General features: G+C 40.3%; 1 protein-coding gene across 4 annotated transcripts in view; it reads left to right on the top strand.

Moving 5' to 3' along the window:
• Nucleotides 1-26,686, top strand: part of LOC308495490 (G2/mitotic-specific cyclin-B3-like) — a 55,228-nt gene that overhangs the window by 25,775 nt on the left and 2,767 nt on the right. For 2 of the 4 annotated variants that reach the window (XM_081043833.1, XM_081043832.1), the window contains exons 5-10: nt 6,491-8,690; nt 9,859-9,954; nt 11,287-11,379; nt 21,346-21,483; nt 24,635-24,790; nt 25,408-25,557. In XM_081043833.1, the coding sequence (XP_080899959.1) occupies nt 6,491-8,690; nt 9,859-9,954; nt 11,287-11,379; nt 21,346-21,483; nt 24,635-24,790; nt 25,408-25,557 (2,833 nt within the window). The remainder of the gene's footprint in view (nt 1-6,490; nt 8,691-9,858; nt 9,955-11,286; nt 11,380-21,345; nt 21,484-24,634; nt 24,791-25,407; nt 25,558-26,686) is intronic. The other 2 variants (XM_081043834.1, XM_081043835.1) reach the window with 2 other exon arrangements.

Here is a 26,686-nt window from a genome sequence, read left to right on the forward strand (position 1 = left end):
TTGAATTGGAGTTTTGGATTTCTCCAGATAGATACCTAAGAGTGGAATTGCTGGGTCATAAGGTAGTTCCACTTTAAGATTTTTGAGATACCTCCATACTGTTTTCCATAGTGGCTGCACCAATCTGCAATCCCACCAACAGTGCACAAGCATTCCCTATTCTCCACATCCTCACCAGCACTTGTTGTTTGTTGATTTATTGATGATAGCCATTTTGACTGGGGTGAGGTGGTATCTCATTGTGGTTTTTATTTGCATTTCTCTGATGGTTAGTGAGGTTGAGCATTTCTTCATATGTCTGTTTGCCATCTGTATGTCCTTTTAAGAAAAATGTCTCTTCATGGCCTCTGCCCATTTTTTAATTGGCTTTTTTGTTTTTTGGAGTTGAGTTGAGTGAGTTTTTATAAATTTGTGATATTAACCCCTTATGAGATATATCATTGGCAAATATCGTTTGCCATTCAGTAGGGTCCCTTTTTGTTTTATTGATGGTTTCCTTTGCTGTGAAAATCTTTTTAGTTTGATGTAATCCCACATGTTTATTTTTTCTCTTACTTCCCTCGTGCGAGGGAATACATCATTAAAAATCTTACTCGGGGTAATGTCTGTGAAGTTTCTTCCTATATTTTCTTCTAGGTATTTTATGGTTTCAGATCTTACATTTAAGTCTTTAAGGCATTTTGAATTTATTTTTGTATATGGTGTAAGGAGGTGGTCCAGCTACATTTTTTTGCATGTGTCTGTCCAGGTTTTCCCAGCACCATTTATTGAATAGACTTTCTTTACCCCACTGTACATTCTTTCTTCCATTGTTGTAGATTAAATGGACATATAGGCATGGTTTTATATCTGGACTCTCTATTCTGTTCCATTGATCTATGTGTCTGTTTTTATGCCAGTACCATGCTATTTTGATTACTGTACCCTTGTAGAATAATTTGATGTCAGGTATCGTTATACCTCCCACTTTGTACTTATTTCTCAAGATGGCTGAGGCTATCCAGGGTCTTTTATGGTCCCATATAAATTGTAGGATTATATGTTCTATTTCTGTGAAGAACGTCGTTGGTAGTTTGACAGGAATTGCATTGAATATGTATATTGCCTTAGGCAGTATAAACATTTTAACTATATTAATTCTTTCTATCCATGAACATGGTATGTTTCCATCTATTTGTATCTTCTTTTATTTTTCTTCAGTGTCTTATAATTTTCTGAGTACAGATCTTTTACTTCTTTGGTTAAATTTATTCCCAGGTATTTTATAGTCTTTGGAGCAATTGCAAATGGGATTGCTTTTATAATTTTTCCTTCTGAAGTTTTATTATTGGTATATACAAATGCAACTGATTTCTGAATATTAATTTTGTATCCTGCTACTTTACGAAATTCATCTATCAGCTCTAATAGTTTCTTGGTGGAATCTTTACGGTTCTCTATATATAGTATCATATCATCTGCATATAATGATAATTTTACTTCCTCCTTACCAGTTTGGATGCCTTTTATTTCTTTTTCTTGTCTGATTGCTGTGGCTACAACTCCAGCAGTATGCTGAATACAAGTGGAGAAAGTGGGCAACCTTGCCTCATTCCTGATCTTAGGGGGAATGGTTTTAGCTTTTCCCCATTGAGTATGATGTTAGCTGTGTGTTTGTCATATATGGCCTTTATTATGTTGAGATATGATCCCTCTATTCCCACTTTCTTAAGGGTTTTTATCATAAATGGCTGCTGGATTTTATCAAATGCTTTTTCTGCATCTATTGATATGACCATGTAATTTTTATTTTTCCTTTTGTCAATGTGGTGTATCACATTAATTGATTTGTGGATGTTCCACAACACTTGCATACCAGGGATTAATCGCACTTGATCATCCTGTATGATCTTTGTAATGTATTGCTGAATTCTGTTTCCTAATATTTTGTTGAGGATTTTTGCATCTATGTTCATTAGAGATATTGGCCTGTAGTTTTCTTTTTTTGTAGTGTTTTTGTCTGATTTTTGGATCATGGTGATAGTGGCTTCGTAAAAGGAGTTTGGGAGTCTTCCCTCCTTCTGGATTTTTTGGAAGAGCTTGAGGAGAATAGGTGATAATTCTTTTTTGAACGTTTTGTAAAATTCACCTGTAAAGCCAGCTGTTAGGGTCACTTCCAGGGCTTTTGTTTGTTGGGAGTTTGTTGATTACTGATTCAGTTTCCCTCGTGGTAATCAGTCTATTCAGATTTTTGTTTCTTCTTGAGTTAGCCTTGGAAGGTTGTACGCCTCTAGAAAGTTGTCCATTTCTTCCACATTGTCAAATTTGTTGGCATATAGTTGCTCATAGTAATTTCTTAAATTCTTTTGTATTTCTGCAGTGTCTGTTTTCACTTCTCCTTTCATTTCTGATTTTATTAATCTTGGTCCTTTTTTTTTTTTTTAATGAGACTGGGTAAAGGTTTGTCAATTTTATTTATCTTCTCTAAGAACCAACTCTTGGATTCATTGATCTTTTGTATTGTTTTTCTGGTTTCAATTTCATTTATTTCCGCTCTGATCTTTATTATCTCCTTCCTTGTATTCCCTTTGGGCATATTATGCTGTTGTGTTTCCAGATCCCTTAAATGTGAAGATAAACTGTTGATTAGTGATGTTTCTTGTTTCTTTAGGTAGGCCTGCAATGCTATGAATTTCCCTCTTAGGACTGCTTTTGCGGCATCCCATAGATTTTGGGTCATCGTAGTTTCATTTTCATTTGTCTCAAGATATCTTTTGCTTTCTTCCTTGATCTCCTGCTTGACCCATTCATTATTTAGTAACATGTTATTCAGCCTACATGAATTGGTGTGTCTTCCAGTTTTTTTCCTGTAGTTCTTTTCTAGTTTCATAGCACTGTGGTTAGAGAAAACAATTGGTATGATTTCACTTTTTTATCAAGACTTGTTTTGTGGCCTAATATATGGTCTATCTTGGAAAATGTTCCATGTGCGCTTGAGAAGAACGTGTATTCTGCAGCATTGGGGTGAAATGCTCTGAAAATATCGATTAAATACAAGTGGTCCAATGTATCATTTAAGGCAGTTGTTTCCATATTGATTTTCTGTCTGGAAGACCTGTCCCTTGTTGTCAGAGGTGTGTTGAAGTCCCCTACTATGATAGTGTTACTGTTGATCTCTGTCTTTATGTCAGTAAATATCTGTTTTATATATTTAGGTGCTCCTATGTTCTGTGCATAGATGTTTACTAGGGTTATGTACTCTTGTCGGATCAATCCCTTTATTATTATATAGTGCCCATCTTTGTCTTTTAATATGTTCTTCATTTTAAACTCTATTTTGTCAGATATAAGTATTGCAACTCCAGCTTTTTTCTCGCTTCCATTTGCATGAAATATCTTACTCCAACCCTTCACTTTCAGCCTACGTGTGTCTTTTGATCTGAGGTGAGTCTCTTGTATACAGCATATACAAGGGTCTTGCTTTCTAATCCACTCAGCCATCCTATGTCTCTTGATTGGAGCATTTAATCTGTTAACATTTAAAGTGATTATTGATATGTACATAGTTATTGTCATTTTTAAATTTGTAGTTAGATTGTTTTCATCTTTCTTCTATTTACAGAAGTCCTTTTAGTATTCCTTGCAATGCTGGCCTGGTGGTAATAAATTCCTTTAGCTTATTTTTTTCCGGGAAGCTCTTTATCTCTCCATCAACTTTAAATGATAGCCTTGCTGGATAAAGCAATCTAGGTTGTAGGCCTTTGTTTTCCATCACTTTGAGTATCTCCTGCCACTCACTCCTGGCCTTCAATGTTTCTGTAGAAAAGTCATTTGATAGTCTTATGGGAGTTCCCTTGTATGTAACCCTCTGTCTTTCTCTTGCTGCTTTTAGGATTCTCCCTTTGTCTTTAAGCTTTGCCATTTTAACTATAATGTGTGTTGGTGTGGACTTGTTTGGGTTTCTCCTGGTTGGAACTCTCTGCACTTCCTGGGCTTGTATTTTGGTTTCCTTCATCAGGTTAGGGAAGTTTTCAGACATTATTACTTCAAATATGTTCTCAATCCCTTGCTTCCTCTCTTCACCTTATGGTATTCCTATGATGCACATGTTGTTGCGCTGATGTTATCCCAGAGGTCTCTGAAACCATCTTCATTTTTTTTTTATTCTTTTTTCTTTCTGTTGTTCTGTTTGGGTGATCTCTGCTAACTTGTATTCTAAGTCGCTGATTCGATCCTCTGCTTCATCTAACCTGCTGTTAATTCCTTCAAGTGAGTTGTTTATTTCGGAAATTGTGTTGTTTAGTTCTAACTGGTTGTTGTTTATGATTTCTGCATCCTTCTTTATGTCGTCTCTAAGCTCCTTAAACATTCTTATCATCAGTGTTTGGAACTCTGTCTCTGATGGGTTAGTTACCTCTGTTTCACTTGGTTCCACTTCTGGAAGTTTCTTCTGTTCTTTTATTTGGGACATGTTTCTTTGTTTCCCCATTCTGCCTGACTGTCTGTGTTTGCTTCGATGTATTAGGTATATCCCCTAGAGTTCTTAGTTCTTGCTGGCTTATTTTATGTAGTATGTGTCCTTTATATTTGACTTGCACTACTTCGTTCTTCTCCTGTATGTGTGCTCCAAAAGTGACTCTTGTGTTGTGTATATTGTCCTGTTAAAGAAGATCTTTAATTGCTTTTCACTTTTGAGTAGGTGGGGTAAACTCCTAGGGTGACTAGTTGTGAGACTTGGCTCTACCCATCACACGGTGTTCTGCTGCGTGAGGATTGACCACTTAAATGTGGTTTGGCCTCTATGGGTTCTTGTGCCAGTAGAGTATTCGCTCTGGGTGTGTGACTTGTAGGTCAAACCCGGTAGTATTCTGGTTTGGTCCGGAGTTGGCCTCTGGATATGTTGTATCTTGTACCTCTTAAGCTGGTCCCTGGTAGGGTAATTTCAGAACAAAGCAAATCACCAAGCACAACAACAAAGAAAAAAATCAAGCACATTCACATGTAAAAACAACTGACAACCCCCGCTCAACACAGGCAAAGATATCAAAGAAATAAAGACAAAACAAAACAAAAAGCAGTGCCAGTCTTGGCTTAAGAACAACTTAGTTTTTTGAGTTAATTTTTGTTGTTATATGTTAGGGTTCTAAATTCATTGTTTTGCACATAGATACCCAGTTGTCCCAAAAACATTTCTTCAAAAGACTAATCTTTCTCTACTTAATTGTGTTGGCACCCTTATTGAAAATCAATTGACTGTAAATGTGTTTATTTGTGAACTCTCAATTTTATTCCATTGAGCTACACATCTGTCATTATACCAGCTCCAGGACTGTCTTGATTACGAGTGCTCTGTAGGTATCTTCGCATTTTGATATTGGGAAGTGTGACTCCTCCAACTTTGCTCCACTTTTTCAAGATGGCTTTGGCTATTCTGGGTTCCTTACAATTCCATATACATTTTAGTATCAGCTTGTTTATTTCTAATAAGCCAGCCGGCACTTCCTTTTTAAGAAATAATTCATTTTTTTATGTTCATGGAGTTGTACAGCCATCACCACTCTGTACTTTTAGGACTTTTCCAACACCCCTGAAACTCATACCCACTAGGAGTCCCTTCCCTTTCCCAGTCTCTCTTCCTACCCTTTCCATCCCAGACCCCACCCCTTCCCAGCCCCAGGCAACCACCAATCTACTTTCTGTTATGGATATACCTCTCTGATGATATGTCCATTCAGGACATTTCAGATAAATGGAGCCATCTAATATCTAGTCTTTTGGAAGCTCCTACTCTTGTTTATACTGATGGTTGTATTTGCCTTCAATTCTCTTCTGATTTCTAGTCATCTGATTGGGTCATACTAGGTTAATCATTCTGATTGGACATGAAATCCTGTTCAAAGCTTTGCATCTGATACATGTGAACAAATGTCTGTTTTGGTCTTTTTATTATGTCACTGGGAAAAGATCTTGTGAATAGCCTAGGGTAAAGGAAATATGGTTAGATACCACCAATGTTAAGTACCAGCTCACCTTTCTCCTATATGCCTTCATAAGCCTCTTATACGCCGCTCTCTTATAATACCCTCTCATAAGCCTTCAAACAATATTAATTTCAACATGAATTTAACCAGATGCTTGGTGCTGATAGGCAAAGACAAATAAATGCAGCTAGTGAGGAAGACGACATATCAACAGATAACTCATGCAGTGTGGTATTATAATGAAAGTCTTTGTGTCTAAATAAAGGTAATAAATCATATATAAGAAAGTATAACATGGATTTCAGGGAAATTCTTTCATAAAAGTGTGGAGACCTAAGCCATAGCAACTATACCCTGTGCTACTGAGTTGATTTACTATGGTACCAATTGATTTTTACCCTTTAATCTGTCTTGTGGAGTTGAAACCCTTTTCTCTTCCATACCTTTAGTAAATATAGCAACTAAATGAGATGGTAGGTGAGGATTCTAGGAACTATATTCTTCTTACCCAGACATTGTCTCCTTTACAGGTATACGCTGGAACACTCACCAGTAGCAGTTTCTACCACCATGGTAACAAACAGTGTGGAGAAACCCCTCCTCTTGGAGATGTCGACCATCTCCCAAACACCCACTACTGAGGAGGCATCTGTTTTCAAAAAGCCATTAGTTTTAAAAGAGGAACCCACTAATAGGGAAGCAGTCCTCACCAAGACGTCTTTATCTTTAAAGAAGCAGGCAAATCAGGGGGAAGCGTCCCTGTTGGAGAAGCAACCATCCTTGCAGAAGGAGATTGACAGTGATTGTGAGTTTGCTGTAGAGCCAATGGCGTTTGTGAAAAAGCATGAAGCTGAGAAGGCAGCCATCACAAAGAGAACATCGTCCTTAAAGAAGATGTGCACATATCAGGGGAAGCATTCCTGCTGGGGGGAGGACGTGGCCTTGCAGGACATTAACGCTGAAGAGCATTCCTTGATGGAGCCGATGAACTTTATGAAGAAGCCTAAAACGGAGGAGGCAGTGCCCCCTAAGAGGCTGTTAACTTTAAAGAAGAAGTGTGCCACTCAGGGAAAGATGTTCCATAAGAAGAAGCCACTAATATTGCAGAATACCACCTCTGGAGAAAAGTGGATTGTGAAGGAGCAATTGTCCTTTAAGAAGAAGCCTACAACTGAAGAGTCCCTTTTCCAAGAGCCATCTCTGTTACAAGAGAAGCACACCACTCAGGGGGAGGTGGCCCTCTTGAAGAAGCCATGGGCATTGCAGGAGAATATTCACAGTAAAGATGAATTTGTTATGGAGACAGTTTCTTTTAGGATGCGACATACCCCAGATGAGGCAGCCTCCAGCAAGGAGGCATTATCTTTAGAGAAAAACAAGCCCACCATTCCAATAATGACGTCCATATGCCCAGAACTGGTTGAGTTGGAGAATACAGTTGGCAAAGGGAATGATTCCTTATTTATGGAGCCAGTGTCATTTAGGAAGAAGGCTTCAACTGAGGGGGCAGTTGTTACCAAGACACCGTTCTCTTCAAAGAAGAAGAGAAAAACTCAGAGGAAGATGGCACTCTCAAAGAAGCCGCTAGTCTTAGAGAAGAGCACCTCTGAAGAGGAGTCAATCTTTAAGAAGCCATTGCCCTATAAGAAAAAGCCTTCAACTGATGAGGAATTCCTCTTCCAGTTTCCATCTGTGTTGAACGAGAAGCACAGCACTCTGCAGGAGGTATACCTCCCAGAGAAGCCATCAGCTTTGCAGGAAAAGACCACCACTGAAGAAGACTCAGATATTCAGGAACCACTGGAGGAAAAGCCTACCACTGAGGGCGAGTTACTCTCTCAGGAGCCATTTTCATTGCACGTTAAACCTACCAACCAATATGGGCCCCTTTTCGGGAAGAGTTTGAATGTGCAGAAGAAGACTGATACCAAAAAAGACTCTTTGAAGAACCTGTTGGCTTTGCAGAAGAAAAGCACCACTGAAGAGAAATCCTGTTTCAAGAAACCACTTATTCTGAAGAAGAAACTCTTCACTGAAGCAACACCAAGCATAGAGAGCCGCTTATTTTTAAGGAAGTCCACTGCTCGACGGATGGCATTCTTCTCGAGGAAGCGGTTGGTCTTCCAAGAGAACATCGCCAATGAAGAGCAGTCTCTTCTTAAACAGCCGCTGGCCTTGCAGGGGAAGCCTGGCAGTGAGGAGGAGGCCATCCTGAAGGAGTCCTTGGCCTTTCAGGAGGAGCCCAGCAGTGAGGAGGAGGCCATCCTGAAGGAGTCCTTGGCCTTTCAGGAGGAGCCCAGCAGTGAGGAGGAGGCCATCCTGAAGGAGCTCTTGGCCTTGCAGGAGAATTTCAGCAGTGAGGAGGCGGCCCTCTTCAAGGAGCCATTAGCCTTTCAGGGGCAGCCTACCATCAAGGAGGCATGCCATTTCCAGGAGATACTTGCCTTGAATGGGAAACCCACCACGGGGCAGGAATTGTCCTTTGAGAAGTCAGTGGCCTTGCAAGAGAATCCCACCTACACAGAAGACACCTTTCCTAAAGATTTCTTCATCCCCCAAGTTAAGACCAGCCTACACGTGTCCAGCACTGCCATTGAATCCACAATAGGCATGTCCAGTACTTCCACCATGTCCAGTATGAGCAAGTTTAGTACCACAAGTAATTCCAGTGCTTGTGAATCCAGTTCCAATAAACCCTTCTCACCTTGGGACAAGAGATCACAGGACGAGGTATTCTGCTTTCTTCTTAAATTGGATGAAGTTTCCTTTGGTGTCCTGGAGGTGGCTGCTAGGAAAGAGAATTTTTTCCCTAAGCCTGTAAGCTGTGTATAGGAAGTTATAGTAAATCAAGTTGGCCTTGTAGAATCTCTTGACTTCCTAATTGGCATAGTGATTCATCCAAGCAATTAGAAAGTTTTTATTCCAGGAATACCCACAAGGGTCTGGAATACTGTATTATGTCATATATGTGTATATATAATATTGTATACACAGTGTATGTGTATACATATGTATATGGTGTATACTGTATGCATAGCATATACATCAGGGTGCCAAAAAATGTATACAAGTGGACACTTTGGTCAACGTTGCTCAAGCAGTAGTTTGCCATACTCAGAAGTGTCTGGTCGCTGAAGGTAACAAATTGGAGCATCTCTTGTAATTGCAGGAGTCAAACATGACTTGTATTCATCTTTTGTTATTGGTATATATTGAGCATTATAATTTTAATACAGTTTTCCTTTCTTAAAATGTGTATAAATTTTTTGGCACTGTGTGTGTGTGTGTGTGTCCTTGCAGTAGTATTTACTTCTTTCAGGAGATTGCCTCTCTTGGTAATTTCAGTCTTCATTACAGTTGGCTCTAGTCAAAGGTGGATAAAGTTCAAAGGCAGATCTTAAGAAAGATGGTCTTTAAGTTGTAAATTGAAGGGATGAAGGGATGACATTTGGCAAGCAGGAGGAGAAATACCCCTCTTGTAGGCAAAACGCCCTGGGTAAAGGGGGTAGAAGGGAGGAAAAGGCTACTAAGAAGATGAATTAGGCCAGATCAAAGCATTGGGCATAACAAGGAACTTAAAAAGACAGATGACATAAGCTGAAATAGTAAAATAACAGTGTCTTTGTTGGAGAGTCTTGAGCTTACCTGTAAGTATCGTAAGTGGTTCCTATGGCAGAACAGGCATGTACAAGAAGGACTAAGCATTTCTTGATCAGTCAGCAGGATGAGGATTGCAGGGCCCGTGGGTGCTGTGTTATGGCCCAGGATATGTGAATGAGCCTTGAGGAACCTTAGTAGAAGATGAGAGGGGGAAGAAAAGTGTCATCTTTTATGTGTATGTGCTAAGCCTTCTTTGGCATGTTGTTCCTCGTAATATGTCTTTTTGGTGATTTCCAAGCAGATAATCCCACTGGAGGATATTGAGAAGGACAATTATCAGTTTTTCAGCTCAGTATATGCCAAGGAATTCTTCACTAACATGAAGCAGAGAGAGGTATGTAGGTGGCTGGGCGGGCCAATGGTTTCTAGTTCTCATTTCCTTATCACTTCACCCTTCAAACGCAAGTTGAAAGGGGAGCAACAACTGACATCTCCCAGTAGCTCTCCATTAGTTAGAGATTGTGCTAAGGGATTTATAGACTAAATTATGTTATTTAATTCTCCTAATAATTTCATGACGATAGGTATTATCTCCTTTTAGTAGATGGGGAAACTGCTCAGTCACATAACTAGTATGTAGTAGAGCTGGGATATGGACTAAAGTTTGATTACATCAAAGACCTAAGCCTGTTCCTCTAATTGCTGAGGAGACAGGCTCACGCTCAAAAATGGTCAAGTAGTCTTTTTCTGAGTGGTCGCTCTTACAAATCTTTTCTCTATGCAAGTTTCTGGCATGATATGTAAAATCACACCCTTTGTTTCAGCTCTCCACCCTGGTGAAATTTTCTTCCTCCTTTGAAATCTGCCAATCTTTTACAATGAATATTCATTGATTCCACGTTTTTTTCTGTCTTTTTCAACAGTGTAGATGGGACCAAGATTATCTGCCAACTAGAATTTCAGTAGGCCGTGTAGAAGAGGGAGGATGAATATCTTGTATTCTCGCTAGAGACATAGTGTTTGATTAACTGACTCCAGAGCCCACATTTTTTTTCTAGTATACCTTAGAGAAAGTACTGTATTTCCCCGAAAATAAGTCCTTTTTTATATTAATTTTTGCTCCAAAAGGCGCATTAAGGCTTATGTACAGGAGACGTCATCCTAAAAAATCATGCTAGGGCTTATTTTTCGGTTAAGTCTTATTTTTGGGGAAACATAGTAAGAGAAAACTTTGCTATACCAGAAGTGTGGGCCTTAGCTCAGCAGTAAAGGTTTCTCTTGTGATTTTGTTAGAAAAGTAGAAACCAAGCCCTACCCCAAACCTTCTCCATCAAACCTTGAATTTTAAAGATCCCCAAGTGGTACGTATGCATGCTAAATTTGAGAAGCACTGCTCTGTATAGCATGGTATTGTGCTTTAGGTTGAATTGCAAAAAGGGGGCAGAATTTCTTTGGTATCCATCTATAGTTACAGGTGTGTTCCTGCTTGAATAGAATGTGTGTCCATTTCCCAAGGATCACTGGAACTTGTCTGGAAAAGGATACTTTGATGTACCCCTATCAGATAGATACCAGCTGAGAGTAATGAATTAGAACCATGAAGAAGTTAATTAGGTTGTTACAATTGTTTTTCTGAGCTATTGGCTGCAAATATGTTTTCCTAAGTTACAATTTTGGAACTGTAAGAATAGTTTGTTTATTAACATTTCGTTTTTATTGTCACCAGGAAAAGTTCATACTTAAAAAATACATGAACAGGCAGACTGACATCAACAGTGACATGAGGGCCATTCTTGTGGACTGGTTGGTGGAGGTGCAGGTAAACCTGACAACTACTGCTGTTCTCTTTATCAATTATTCGTTAAGCATCACCAGGAGCCAAGCATGGTAACCATTTACTGGGTCTCCAGAGCTGAATAAGCCGTGGTTCCTGCCCTCAGGGAGCTTATGATCTAGGGGGCAAGATAAGACATGCGGACAAGTAAGTACAACACAAAGCCGAATACACTAAGTACTATAAGGATGTTATAAGTGAGACACTGTGAGAACCCAGTGGAAGGGGAGATTATTTCTAGAAAAGGTAATGATGGTATGCTAGTTTAATCATTCTTAAAATCTGGTAAAAGTATAGTGATTTGGATAGAAGTCAGCGACCAAACCTTTCAAGCTTGGGTGGGATGGGTAACAGAAAGGTCATTGTAGCACCAGACATGGCAGCTGTTTGTCCAGGGTTGGATGTTGAGGGAATACTGCCATGGATACTTAATTAGCACTTTACGCTAAGGGAAGATAGCCCAGAATAGTAGCTGGCACATGGTAGGGTGTCAGTACATACTTGTTGAATGAATGGAATTGAATGGATTGTTACGGAGTTTGCATGGAAATTTAAGGCATAGTCTATGCCCAGCAGAGTGTTACTATGTAATTGGGGAGAAAAAGTAATGTAGTTTAATATGCTTTAAGTACCAGCGAAGTGGTTCAGGCTCACTTTGTAGTGACAGGCCAGGGAAATGTAGATTTGAACATCAGCAAAGCATGAAAATATCTCTCGTCTTACGGAAATGATTAAAAGAATAGTAAATTAGATAAGAGTAAAATCTGGGGCGATCTTAAATAAATAAAACTGATCCCAAAGATTGTTGATCATTACCAAGCCAGAAAGAGATTTCTAGTGGACTGTCAGCAGATTTTGTTCTGATGAGCAGTTTTATTAGTGATGTAGATGAGAACAGAGAAGATGTACTCATCACATTCAGTTGAAATTGGGTGTAGAGACAGGGAATAAATGGATAATAGAGATAAAATATCTCTACCAGCTGGAATGATAAACTGAATCTTTCTTAAGCTTCTGTTATTTTTACTGCACAAAAATTCACATTTGTTACAGCAAAGTAAGAATTTATAATTACCTATGATCCCACAACCACTGTTAATAGGTGTGTATATTACCCCCACATTTAAAGTGGTAGTTACCTACTAGAGTTGCACCTATAGTTGACAAATGACAGAATCACAGGTGCCCAGGTCCCAACCCAGACTTACCAAATCAGAATTAAGGGGGGGTGTCCCAGACACACATATTTTTATAAAGCTCTGCAAGTGAGCTTTATAGAAGGTATACTAATGTACGAGTATAACTTTTGGTAGAGCACAGTTGACTATTTTGGTATACAGTTCTGTGAAATTTTGACATTTGTTTTGAAATAATGGATTTATAAGAAGTTGCAAAAACAGTATAGAGGTCATGTTTTTTACCTAGCTTCTCCCAATGATAGCATTTTGTATAAATGTAATATAGTGTCACAATCAAAGTCCGCAGGCTTTATTTAAATTTCATCAGTTTTACATGTACTTCTTTGTGTGTGTGTGTTTGTGTTTAATCTGTATAATTTTATCACACATGTAAATTTTCTAAGCAGCAGCAGCAGCAGCACCACAGTTAAGATACAGTACTGTGCCATCACGGCAAGTATCTCTCATGTTACCCTTTTATAACCACCGTATCTCCCTCCCCTTACCTTCCTGTCTCTGGAAACCGCTAATTTGTTCTCACCTCTTTAATTATGGAATTTCATGAATGTCATATAATGTCATACAGTATGTATGTAACCTTTTGAGATTGACTTTTATTATTCACCGCAATTCTCTTAAGATCTGTCCACGTTGTTTGTATTAATAGTTCATTCCTTTTGGTTGCTAAGTAATATTCCATTGTAGGAATACCATGGTTTGTTTAACCATTCACTCATTGGAGGACATTTGGGTTGTTTCTAGTTTTTGAGACCCTGAAAAAAATTGCTTTCAACATTCATGTACAGGTTTTTATGTGAATATAAGTTTTCATTTTTAACATCAATACTCAGGAGTGGGGTTGCTGGGTCATACGATAAATGTACGTTTAACTTAATGAGAAACTATCACAGAATGATTGTACCATCTTACGTTCTCACCTGCAATATATGAGAGACTTCTAGGTGCTTTGCATCCTTGCTGGCACATGGTATTAGTATTTTTTGTTTTTAATTTTAGCCATCTAATCGGTGTGTAAAGGAATGTCACCATATTTTTAATTCGCGTTTGCTCAAGGTCTAATAATGAACGTCATCCTTATTTGTCATCCATATATTCTCTCTGGTGAAGTGTCTAAGTCTTTTGCCCAGTTTTAAACTGGGTAGTTTATTTCCTTGGTGTCAAGTTATGAGAGTTCTTTACATATTCTGGATACAGATTCTTTGTTGGATATGTGATTTACAAATATATCCTACCATTCTGTAGCCTTTTTATTCTCTTACCTATGTCTTTCACAGAGAAAAAGTTTTTACTTTTGGGGCTGGCCCGGTAGCTCAGGCTGTTGGAGCTCCGTGCTCCTAACTCCGAAGGCTGCCGGTTCTATTCCCACATGGGCCAGTGGGCTCAACCACAAGGTTGCCGGTTCAACTCCTCGAGTTCCGCAAGGGATGGTGGGGTCCACTCCCTGCAACTAAAATTGAACATGGCACCTTGAGCTGAGCGCTGAGCTCCTAGATGGCTCAATTGTTTGGAGTATGTCCTCTCAACCACAAGGTTGCCAGTTTGACTCCCACAGGGATGGTGGGCTGCGCCCCCTGCACCTAGCAATGGCAACGGGACCTGGAGCTGAGCTGCGCCCTCTGCAATTAAGACTGAAAGGACAACAACGTGAAGCTGAATGGCACCCTCCACAACTAAGATTGAAAGGACAACAACTTGACTTGGAAAAAAGTCCTGGAAGTACACACTGTTCCCCAATAAAGTCCTGTTCCCTCTCCACAATAAAATTTTTTTAAAAAAGTTTTACTTTTGATAAAGTCCAGTTTTTCAATGTTTTCTTTGTGGATTGTGCCATTTCTGTCATGTCTAAGAACACTTTGCCTAAACTTAGGTCATAAATATTTTCTCCTATATTTTATCTAAAAGTTTTATGCTTTTAACATTAAATCTGTAACACATTTTGAGTTTGTTTTTGTAGAAGGTGTGAAGTTTTTGAGGTTCATTTTTTTGTGTGTGTGTATGGATGTCCAATTGTTCTAAAACCATTTGTGGAAAAATATACTTTCTCCACTAAATTGATTTTGCACCTTTGCCAAAAATCAACTGGCCTTATTTGTGTGGGTCTATTTCTATACTTATTTCTATATTCTATTTCACTGAGCTCTGTGTCTATCCCTTTGTCAATACCAAACTGCCTTTATTTCTGTAGCTTTATAGTAAGTCTTAAAGATAGGTGACATTATTCTTTCAACTCTATTCTGGTTTTTTTTTTCAAAATTGTTTTAGCTATTATAATTCCTTTGCCTTTCTACATAAAGTTTAGAATCAGTTTGTCTATATGTACAAAATATCCTGCTGAGAGTTTGATTTGAGTTGAGTTATATTTTGTGCAGCAAAGAGTTACCATAATGGGCCTAATACTCGTATCCTTAGAAGGTGTGTTTGCAAAGTGGCCCTTGGCTGGCATCTGGGAACTTGACTGGTAAACAGTTCCCTACACTGCTATAAAACCCTCCCTTAATGGTTTATTCTGAACATCTGCTTCCCTTCTGGGAGTCTGGAATTTAGGTACATGCTAAGCAGAGAGTGTTTACGTGACCAGCTCTCAATAAAATCTTAGGCACCGAGTCATTAAGAGCTTCCCTGGTAGACAACACTTTACGCACATGGTCACATCTCATCCCTGGAGGAATTAAGAGCAGTCGGAGCGACTCTACCGGGACTGGAGCCTTGGAAGCTCACTTCTGCTTTTCACCAAACTTTGCCAGTGCTTTTCTGTGTGCTGATTTTGCTTTGTATCTTTTGCTATAATAAATCATAGCCATGAACATGACTGTCTGCCGAGTCCTGTGAGTCCTCCTAGGAATGTGGTCTTGGGACCCCCAACACATCAATAGGTAGAGTTCAATAGAATTGACATCTTTTCTATGTTGAATCTTCCAACCCATGAACGTGGCATGTTTCTCATTTCTTTAGGGTTTCTTTTTGTTTCCATACAGGTTCTGTACATATTTTGTTAGATTTGTAGCAATATATTTGATTTTCTTGGAGCTCTTTTAATGGTATTTTTTTACAATTTAGGTTTCCATTTTTAGTGCCAGTATGAAATATTTGTATTCATGTTTTGTCCTTTTATTCTATAACCTTGCTAAAAACTCACTTATTAATTTTTAGGGGTTTTTTTGTAGGTTTATTGAAGTTATCTGTATAAACAATTATGTCATTTGTAAATGGAGACAGTTTTATTTCTTCCAGCACTTCTATTTTTCTGTCACCTTAGAGAGTAGTGAGTTGGCAGGTACCAAAGGCAGAAACTGTATCTGACGAGCTTATGCATGGTATCCTGTATCAAAGACCCAAGTGCTTATTAATCTGAGTTTGGACATGATATTTACTCACATTGGAATTTTACATTGTATTGTTGTTGCCTTTTAGTGCTAGGGGAAGAGTTACGTTAACTTTTCATATTAAAAATTATCATCCATTTCATGACCTTGCAACCCTCTTGTGTGTTTTTTTTGTTTGGGGTTTTTTGTTTTGTTTTGTTTTTTTCTAATTTATTGGGGTGACAATTGTTAGTAAAATTACATAGATTTCAGGTGTACAATTCTCTATTACATCATCTATAAATCCCATTGTGTGTTCACCACCCAGAGTCACTTCTCCTTCCATCACCATATATTTGATTCCCCTTTACCCTCATCTTTCATCCCCCACCCCCTTACCCTCTGGTAACCACTAAACTATGGTTTAGTGGTAAACCACTGGTAAACCACTAACCTGGTAAACCACTTGTAAACCACTGGTAAACCACTAACCTGGTTGTCTGTGTCTATGAGTTTTTGTTTCTCATTTGTTTGTCTTGTTCTTTTGTTGTTTTTGGTTTATATACCACATATCGGTGAAATCATGTGGTTCTCTGCTTTTTCTGTCTGACTTATTTCGCTTAGCATCATACTCTCAAGATCCATCCATGTTGTCACAAATGTCCTATATCATCTTTTCTTATCGCCGAATAGTATTCCATTGTGTATATATATACCACAACTTCTTTATCCATTCATCTATCGAAGGACATTTTGGTTGTTTCCATGTCTTGGCCACCGTAAACAAAGCTGCAATGAACAATGGAGCACACTTGTCTTTATGCATAAATGTTTTCAGATTTTTTGGGTAGACACCCAGGAGAGGGATTGCTGGGTCATATGGTAATTCTATTCGTAATGTTTTGAGGAACCTCCACACTACCTTCCATAACGGCTGCACCAGTCTGCATTACAAAACACTTGTTTTTATTCTTCTCTTTTATGACAAACATTTCTGGTACATAGCCTTTTCCTTTGAATATGCTGTAGTAAATGCAACTAAAATCACAAAGACTGATTCTTTTCAATATTTTAGCAAAATGTTTAAAATGTATTACCAGTTTCATTGCTTTTTATACCATTGATTTTTGTCTGTGTTAAATAATTAATAGTAAATAATATTTGCCTAAATTTCAGCAGGAAAATGCACAGCATAATATATTCAAAACTCTCTATGTTCATGCTTTATTGCCCTTGTTTCTAATTTTTGCTATTTAGCACTTGCTCTAGTAAAATAGACAAATAAAATGACTTCTACCAAAGTCTTTCACAATGTTCCAATCTGCAAATTAGAATAGTTTGGTTATAACACCTTAGATCATAATCTGTAGTATCTTGGTTTAATTTAGTAGAAATCAAGAGATACCTGAATTAATCATTATTAATTAGAAGTTAAGAAAATGCATACCACGGTGAAGAAAAATTTGAAGTGGCAATCTATGCATTCCCAAATATAATTAAAATAATGTAAACTATCAGTTCACACACTTCCTGAGATGGACTCCAAAGAACTTTGGATTCTATGGGTTATGCCCATCAATAATTGCTGTATTAGAAATTGAAAGATTTTAAACAATATATGAATTTATTTAAAAATCAGAACAATAAACCCGTTACATGCTCATATATAGAACTATATTATGAAAAATAACTTTTCTGAAATAAAAATAGTGAGAATAATGGCTTACTAGAAGACAGTTGGATTCTTGTATAAAATTCTGCATTCAGTATTTTGACATAATTGGATTGAAGAAGGAAGAAAATCTAGGCTAATGCAGATATGTAGTTGGAAAATGGAGGAGTGATTTAATAGTGTTTTAGGTATCCAAATATTCTTTTCTGATACAATACAAAATTGGACAGTAGTATTTCCTTAAAGATTACTGGAAAATTGGAATTTGAAATTCTCAGTGTAATTTTTGTAATTTGTTACTATCTTGCACTTGGGATGGACTTTTGCTCCTGCATGATTTTGTACATCACACGTTGGTCATTTGAAAAAAAAATATTCACAGAATTAGGCAGAACCCCCAAATTTGATAAATTTCATTACGTAATGTAAAAAAATTTTAATATCCCCACTGATCTCATCAGAAAAGCCTTTATGTAGGGGAAGCTATCACATCTATGGTGACATGTACAAGTTTTCCAAAATTATAATTTTTCTTGAAAGCTTAAATTTTATCAATGGCTAAAAATATTCTCAATTGTTTCCCTTTGAAATGAAAGGTTCACTGTTAATTTATGAGAATATATCTGCCACATAACCACATGTGAATAATTATAGCCTCATGGTTAGTCATTCCCTGAAGTAAAAATTGTTTCATGAAAAAAAAGTGGATAGTGCAGCTAGAAATTCAAATAATTGCAAAAAGATTTCTCCTCAAGACAACGAACGTGCTTCAGTATATGTTCCCTTTAGATTTTTTAAGAAAATACTATGCATTGTTCTTGACAGCTTGGTAAAATTGGTAATGAGATTAAATTTTAGGAGGTAGTTTTTAGATACATTGTCTAGGTATGAAGTCTCATTCTTTTTTTGTGTTTTTTGGGGGGAGGGGAAAGGGGAACAGGACTTTATTGGGGAACATTGTGTACTTCCAGGACTCTTCCAAGACAAGTTGTTGTCCTTTAAATATTAGTTGTGGTGGGCGCAGCTCAGCTCCAGATCCAGTTGCCACTGCTAGTTGCAGGGGGTGCAGCCCACCGTCCCTTGTGTGAGTCGAGGAGTTGAACTGGCAACCTTGTGGCTGAGAGCCCACGGGCCCATGTGGGAATCGAACCGGCAGCCTTTGGAGTTAGGAGCATGGAGCTCCAACCGCCTGAGCCACTGGAGCGGCCCTGTGTGTTGTTTTTTTAAATATAATTTATTTAACTGTAAGTTTATAATTTCATGTTTAACCGCAGCTCACAAAGTTTCCTAAAATTTTGTTTTAATAATTTTTTGATTTGCAAAATTCTTTTTTTAACCATATTAATATCTGAAAATTTAAAGAAAAAATAAGCACATTTTCCATGGGACAGCCAAAAAATTTAATTAACACAGAAGAATTCTTTGTTGAGTAAGGAAGCCCGGTAAGGGCTGACATGATCTCAGGAGATGGTTCTTTTCTTTCTGATTCTTACTGTTGAAGATCCCTGCTCTTGTCTTTTTTTTTTAAATACTTTTTATTAAATTCATTGAGATGACTTTGGGTAGTAAAATTATATAGGTTTCAAGTGTACAGTTTTGTAATACATCATCTATGTATTACATTGTGTGTTCACCACCCAGAGTCAGTTCTCCTTCCATCAAATCTATTTGACCCCCTTTATCCTCTTCTACCATGCTCCCCTTACTCTCTGGTAACCACTAACCTGTTGTCTGTGTCTATGTGTTTTTGTTCATTTGTTTGTCATTTTCGCTTGTTGCTTTCAGTTTCATATCCCACTTATGAGTGAAATCATATGGTTCTGTTTTACAAATACAGTTGATATACAATATTATGTTAGTTTCAGGTGTATAACATAGTGATTACACGTATAACGTGACACAGTGATCACCCTGATAAATCTAGTACTCATCTGACACCCTACATAGTTATTACAATATTATTGACCAAATTCCCTATGCCATACTTTACATCTCCATGATGGCGATATTATCTAAGAAGAATGAAAATATCCGTATCTATTTCATTTGCAACGTTTTCACATGTACTTATTTTATCTCTAAAGAGTGAATCAAATGGGACTTAATGATAGTTCCCAGGAAAATATAATGTCTTTATAACATCATGGTGTTTTAGAAAATGCTACAAATAAATTTTTCTATACTTGATTCTTTCCAAGTTTAAATGTACTTGATTCCCTCCTAAATTACAAGTGTTTTACTGTATCTGTCCTAGAAGGTCCAGCTACAATGTGCTTTCTTTACAAACTATTTCCTATGTCTACAACCAGCAGTAATTCCTCCTTCCTCTTAATTCACATAGCTCCATGTTCATGACCTGTATTTGGCACTTTTCAGTCTATTTTTAAGAATAATTAATATTGTAAAGGAAGAATTTTCTGTTAAAAGTATTCACAGAGAGATTGGGCTGCATTAGCAGGTTCTGTGGCAGGAACTGACCACCCTTTTTGGTGGAGATATTAAAGAGAGGATTCAAGCATTGGTTGAGGTGTTGGACTAACACAGATTTCATTGTTCTCAAATCCTAAGAGCCTAAGGGGTTGTGAGGAAGAAGCATCACTGAGGATTGCGTAGGAGCCCTGTGTACAGCACACATAGTGCCTGCACACGGCCTCCAGCCAAAGCCAAAGCGGGCAATGGAATCCAGCTCATACTCTGTTTGTCAAGCTGTGCATTCTGACCTTGGGGCTGCCATGCCCTGAGGCAGGGGAACCTTTTGTTGATTCATATAAAGGTACTGTCTACTTGATAAGATGTGTGACTACAGAGTGGTGTTCGCCCACAGAAGGGACCTTTTCTCTAATGTTCACAAAGATGCCATATAGGCGAGCACTAACTCTGGGGCTACTGCTATAGGAGATGTTTCTTGGAACTGGTGAAGGCAAGACAAGAATAAATAAAAGGGAAGGAGGGTTATACTACTACCGTATTTCTTCAAAATAAGACCTAGCCAGACCATCAGCTCTGATGGATCTTTTGGAGCAAATATTAATATAAGACCCAGTATTATATTGTATATATTATATTACATTATATATTATGTTATATTGTATCATATCATATATCATATCATATTATATTATATAAGACCCAGTCTTGTGTTAGAGTAAAATAAGACCGGATGTTATATTAATTTTTGCTCCAAAAGACACATTAGAGCTGATGACCCGGCTAGGTCTTATTTTCGGGGAAACACAGGAATGCTTCATCTCATTCTGGCTTCTCCAGCCCCTCAGCTCACTTCCAAATGGTACTATTGGTGCTTGTTCCCAGTCCATACATTCTAATAGCATAGCTAGTTGGGATGATAAACTACTGGATGAATAAACTGATAAACAAATAAGTGTCTATTTCAGAGGTCGATAGACATGATCTCTTTTGGGAGTTCACTGTATAATGTAATAGCAAATGGGGAAAGGAAGAATCTAAGTACGTATTGGAGATCAAGCGGGGGAGGGTGTTCACTCCAGGCGTTCATAGAGAAGGCAGAGTCTTTCTGATTTGTGTGACTGGTCACCTACCCAGATGTGTAGGGCTAGATACTGCCAGTCCTCAGAGGCACTGGAGATACCCTCAGGCACTTACCTGAAGTAGTTCCCACATTTATAGCAGAGTCTCACTTGGCCAGGTCTGGTAGCTCTGCTTTTCTCAGTGCTGCAGATCAGGTAGTCACATTTCTCTGGATGTGATTTTGGAGCTGGACAATATGCAGATTTGTACTGTTTGTGTATTCTTCCAGATGAACTTTGAGGTGAGTCATGAGACCCTCTACTTGGCAGTGAAGCTGGTGGATCACTACCTTATGGAGGTAATATGCAAGCGGGACAAGCTACAACTCATTGGTTCCACTGCTTTTCTGATTGCAGCAAAATTTGAGGTGAGCCTGAGTCCACAGAACCTGGAAAGAACTAATCAATCAGATTTGTCCAACCCAGATACGTATATATGTCTATGTCTATGTAGGCATGTATATGGATACATGCATGTGTACCGTGTATGTATGTGTGTATGTATATGTATATAAATATATACACACGTGTGTATATACGTTTGCATATATTTGTACCTGTTTGTGTTTACAATTATACACACACACACACTCATAATTTTTCTACCAAGTTTTTGTCTCTCTTCCCCAGCAGGGCAGCCGGTGTTGGGTGTCGATGGTGGTATGTTTGTTTCTTGGCATCAAAAAGGTTTTTCCATTTCCTCTAAGATGTGTATATGTGGGCATGTGCCTAATGAAATGGGTCATTCTTTTTCAAGCTTCCTTTTGGTCCATGATTCTCTGTCCTCCACCCTTTCCTTTTCCCACCAATTCTTCTCCATCTAGTGGAATGTTGTACCACATGTATAAGAAAGCATTTCCAAACTTGGGTGCTGGAGACATTTAAGAGAAATGGCCTGGTATACATGATAATGAGTCCGGGTGAAAGAGTTCTTTTTGAAATGGCAGTATAAGAACAAATAGCTAGTCATTCCTTCATAACCATAATCCATCTAACTAATTTCTCTGATTCTTTTCTTTAGATGCTAAATGATCTTGTTTAACTCTCATTTTTTACCATCAGGTAGGCTGGTTGTGTGAAGTCTTAGGGTTTAGGAGCAGAGGGGTAGCCAGTTTTATTGAGTTCAAAGAGCTTTAGAACTGTGGGTTTGTATTTGTGCTCCCTCCCATACTTCCTCCCTCCCCAGCTGTATCCCTAACTGGCTTCCTGCCTTCCTCCCTCTTTGCTCATTCACTCCCTACCTTGTTCTGTATCTCCCTCCCTAACTCTAAGCCTCCGTCCTTTGCTCCTTACTTGCCTCCTCCTCTCCTTCTCTTGCCACCCTTGCCCTTGCTTTCTTTCCACCCTCACTTCACTCCTGCCCTTCCTTCACTTACACCCTCATTCCCTAGCAAACTTCCTCCCTCCAGCCCTCTTTCAATCCATCTGTTGATCCCTCCATTCCTGCTTTGTGTACTGGCTCACTCCATACTGGGCTCCTTCCCTCTGTGGCTCTTTCCCTCCCTCCCTTTCTGGGTCCCTCTCTTGCTCACTGCCTTACTTCCTCACTTGCTCCCTCATTCTATCCCCTGCTCCATCCCTCCCTCGCTCACTGGTTCCCTTCCTCCCTCCCTCTGTTCCGTCCATCTTTGTTCATCCCTCACTCCTGTGTCTCCCTCCCTTGCTCCATCCCCCCACCATCCCCTCCTTCCCATCCTCCCACTTTCCCTTCTTGCATCCCTCCCTCCCTCCCTCCCTCCCTTTCTCTCCCCTTCCCTTACTCTCTTTCCTGCCCTTGCTAACTCTCTCCCCTCCACCCCAGCCTCTCTCCCTTGCTTGTCTTTCCCTCCCCCACCTGGCTTCTCTTATACCTTGCTCCCTCCCCCCTTTGATCTCCCCTTCGCCCCTCCTCCCCACTTTTCTGCTAATGCCTTCTCTCCCTTCCTGTCTTTCCCCTTCCCTCCCTACTTCCCACCCTTGATCCCTAGTCTCTGCTTGCTCCCTGTCCCTTTTCTCTCTCCTTCCCTCCCTCCCTCCCTGCCTCCCTCTCTGGCTCATTTCCTTCCCTCTTTGCTCCCCTGGTTCCCTTTCCACCCCTCCTCCCTGCTTCCTCTCTGCTTCCTCCCTGCTAGCTCCCTGTCTTGCTTACTTCCTTGTTCATTCCCTCCCAGCCACTCTTGCTTACTTTACTCCCTTCTATCCTCCTTTCATCCCTTGCTTCCTAGCCTCCTTCTTCCTGTTCTCCCTCTCTCCCCTTGTCTTCCCTCATTCCCTCCCTTGCTTCCTCCTTACTGTTTCCCTCTCTGGCTCACTTCCTCCCCTGCTCACTCGCTCCCTGGTTCTTTCCCTTGTTTCCCCTCCCTGTCTCCCTCCCTCCTTCTCTTCCCTCCTTTTCTTCCTCCTCCCTTTCCCTACCTAGGACCCTTCTGATGGTTTGAGCAAATACTTCATGCCTCAGCCTCAAGGGGGTTAAAAAAAGCAGCTGGGGTCCCAACAGTGCAGGAGGGAGGAGGAGAGTACAAGGGGCACTTCTTAGAGGGGCACTTCTTAGAGGGGCACTTCTTAGCAAATCTTGAAACCAGGAACACCCCTCTTTTGGTTGCCAGGACAAAGGGCCCCTACGAAGCTTTTTGGAGAAGGGGTGTTTTCCCCTCACAACATTCAGAAATACAGAAAGACTTTCTTGTCCTGGTCTTAACCACTATGTTGCTGTATGAACTTGAACAAGTCACTTCCTCTCTCTGGGCCTCAAGTTCCTTGTCTGAAAAACCAGAAGGTGGGTCCAGTTTGTGATCTGAAAACAGAGAAACAGAGAAAGTTGTGGAGAAGGCTGGGGTGGCCATGCAGACGTAGTTAGAGAAACACTCCAGGGCTCTGCCTGCTTCCCACTCCCCTCCCCAGAACCAGAGGGCGGGGCATAGTAAGGTGTCCTGCCTGGGTTCTCCTGACCCTTGGCCTGGCCAGGGTCTTCCCAGTCTCGCCCCCATGCCCGTCCTCCCACCCCCTGCAGGCCTCAGTCTCCACTTAGGCTCCCTCTGTGTCTGGCTGCCTCTCTCTCACTGCCTGTTTCCCCTGGCAGCGCCCCCTCCCAAACTTTGTTTATTCTTTAGACTAGGACACAAGTGAGGGCTTCTTTCCCATCTGTACTTCCCCTTTTTTGGTCTCCTTCCTCCCTTCCCCCCAGAACAGGCCTTAAATTTCCTTTTCCTGTCTCTCATTTACTAGAAGTGTGATCACTGACTCCAGTCCTGGTGCCATAGTTTACTTTTCTATGGCTGTAAGAATCCATCCTAAGAGGCTGCAGCCTTTCTCCAGTGGTGCAGTTTTCAAGCAGATCTCTCCTGTCTCTCAGATTTTTTTTTGCAGATGGGCCACTGAAATCAACCAGAAGCTGGCTCTCAGGGCTGACCAGAAGGTTTATGCCAGGAAATGTTATTGTCTCCTATCCTTCACCCCTCTCCTCCTCTGCGTTTCATATCCAAGCCGATAGGAGTGGACGGTCTTTGCCTGGTTCTGACTGCCTCTCCTCTCCGCCTGTAGGAGCCCTACCCACCTCGTATGGATGACTTCCTGTATATCTGTGATGACATTTATCAGCGAAAAGAGATGCTCGCCGTTGAAATGAGCATCCTGCAAACCCTCAGATACGATATCAACATTCCTGTGGCCTATCATTTTCTGCACAAATATGCGGTGGTAAGATATAGGCGGCACATGTCCATTCTCCCACTACTGGGTTAGTCCCTGCATGCCCAGTGACTGTGTGAATGGCAGGGAAAGGGAAAGGGACAACTGGGGGCAGGAGAATTTCTTCTACAGTCCACCCTCCTAAGTGGGCAGTCTTTATGAAGTGTGGGAGGAAGAAATTGCAGATTTCCACAGTGTGCTTGAAGTTTTGAGGTGAGGGCAGAGTAGGGGAGGGAGAGAAGATTCTTTTATCAGGAAGGGACACATGGGAAGGTTGAGGGAGATGCTGGAAAAGTTTTCCTTCACCTGAGTATTGGTTAAGGGGTGGGGAGGTATCACTTTATAATTACTCGTTGTATTCTGCAAGTGGGTGTTGTGTACCTTTCCTGTGTGTGTGCTAGAGGTTATAATTGTTTAAAAAGACAAACAAGGAAGGGGAAGGAGTGGTTTTGGAGCATGGAACACCCCCGAGGCTGGACCCAGGTACAAAGTTGCTTGGGTTCAGGCAGAAAGCCATTTAGATTTAGGCGTGAGGTGGGATAAGTGGAGAGAGTGGGTCCAGGGGTCTGCTGCTTGGTGCTGGCGTTCTGAATTGCTTGCTGAGCCAGTCTTCTTGCTTACTTTAGTGTCTCCGTGCTGACATGATCCTACTGACCCTGTCCTGCTTCGTCTGCGAGATGACCCTGCAGGAATACGACTATATCCATGAGAGGGCTTCCAAGCTAGCTGCTGGCTGCTTCCTCTTGGCCCTCTACATGAAGAAGCTCGGACACTGGGTAAACATTTGCGTTGGGGCAAGGGGTAGGGATTCCGAAGCACAGGGTCAGCCCCGGAGGCAGGAGGAAGGTGTACATCACTGCCGTATATCCCCAGTGATGGATTCTTTGACATCGCAACATAATAGGAGCCCAGCTGCCTGAAGGGTCTGTACAGCAATTGTTTTAAAGAGTTATATTTCATTTTTCTTAGTCATGGTACCCTGCGTTCCAAAGAATGCTTACCTGAAAGCCTGATATTGCAAAACAGACTAATGTGAAATGACTCTGATTGTAGCAGGGGGTAGGTAGGGTGCGCCCAGTTCTCACCTGACCCCATTTCTCCTCGGCCTCTCACAGTCCCCTCGGCGAGGTTCTCCCCTGAGGGAGCTTATTGGAACAGAGGAGTGAAAGCAACTGCCCATGTGTATAACAGGGGAGCCACAGGTACACTGTCGTGCTCTTCTCTGAAGAGGAAGGACCCTGATCCTCCTTCGCCAAAACAAATAAAACCCATATTTGATGGTTTCTCTGTTTTATGAAAAATTGAATGAAAGCAACTGCAGAGAACTGTGAATTTTTACTGATGTGTAACATGCAATCCAAGTACAAAGAGTATGCTTGCAAGTGAGCCTACTCTTTCCAGCCACTGCTGAGCACCCCAGCCTACATATCCTAGAGCAACTACTGAGGGGAAAGCCTCTGTGTACTGAGAAAGAACCCTGTCAACAGTTACGTTTCTATGGGTGGAGTGCTTAAATAGTGATCTCAGCACTTTGTTTAATCTTCACAAGAACACTGTAAGATCAGTAGTATCCCTAGTTTAGAGATCAGAAATAACTTCCCATGTTTTGCTAATGAGAGGCACAGCCTAGGGTGGTGCACGATCAGTGCTGTATAATCAGAGTGGATGTGGCCATAGCTCTGGAGCCACGTTCTCGGAGGCCCCACGCTGGGCCAGGCTTTGACCCTTGGATCCTGGGGAAGTCTGGTAGGTCCTGAGGGGTTCAGGGCAGCAACATGCTTGCCAACCAGTATAGAAATATTTCAGTGTTTTAACCCTTGGCATGGCTGTACCAGTGAGTATTAGGTAAATGTCAGCCCTGATCTGAACCCTGGTAGTACAGCTCCATAGTCCTCGATGCTATAT

This window comes from Rhinolophus hipposideros (genome assembly GCF_964194185.1).
Source record: "Rhinolophus hipposideros genome assembly, chromosome: X".
Lineage (NCBI taxonomy): Eukaryota > Metazoa > Chordata > Mammalia > Chiroptera > Rhinolophidae > Rhinolophus > Rhinolophus hipposideros.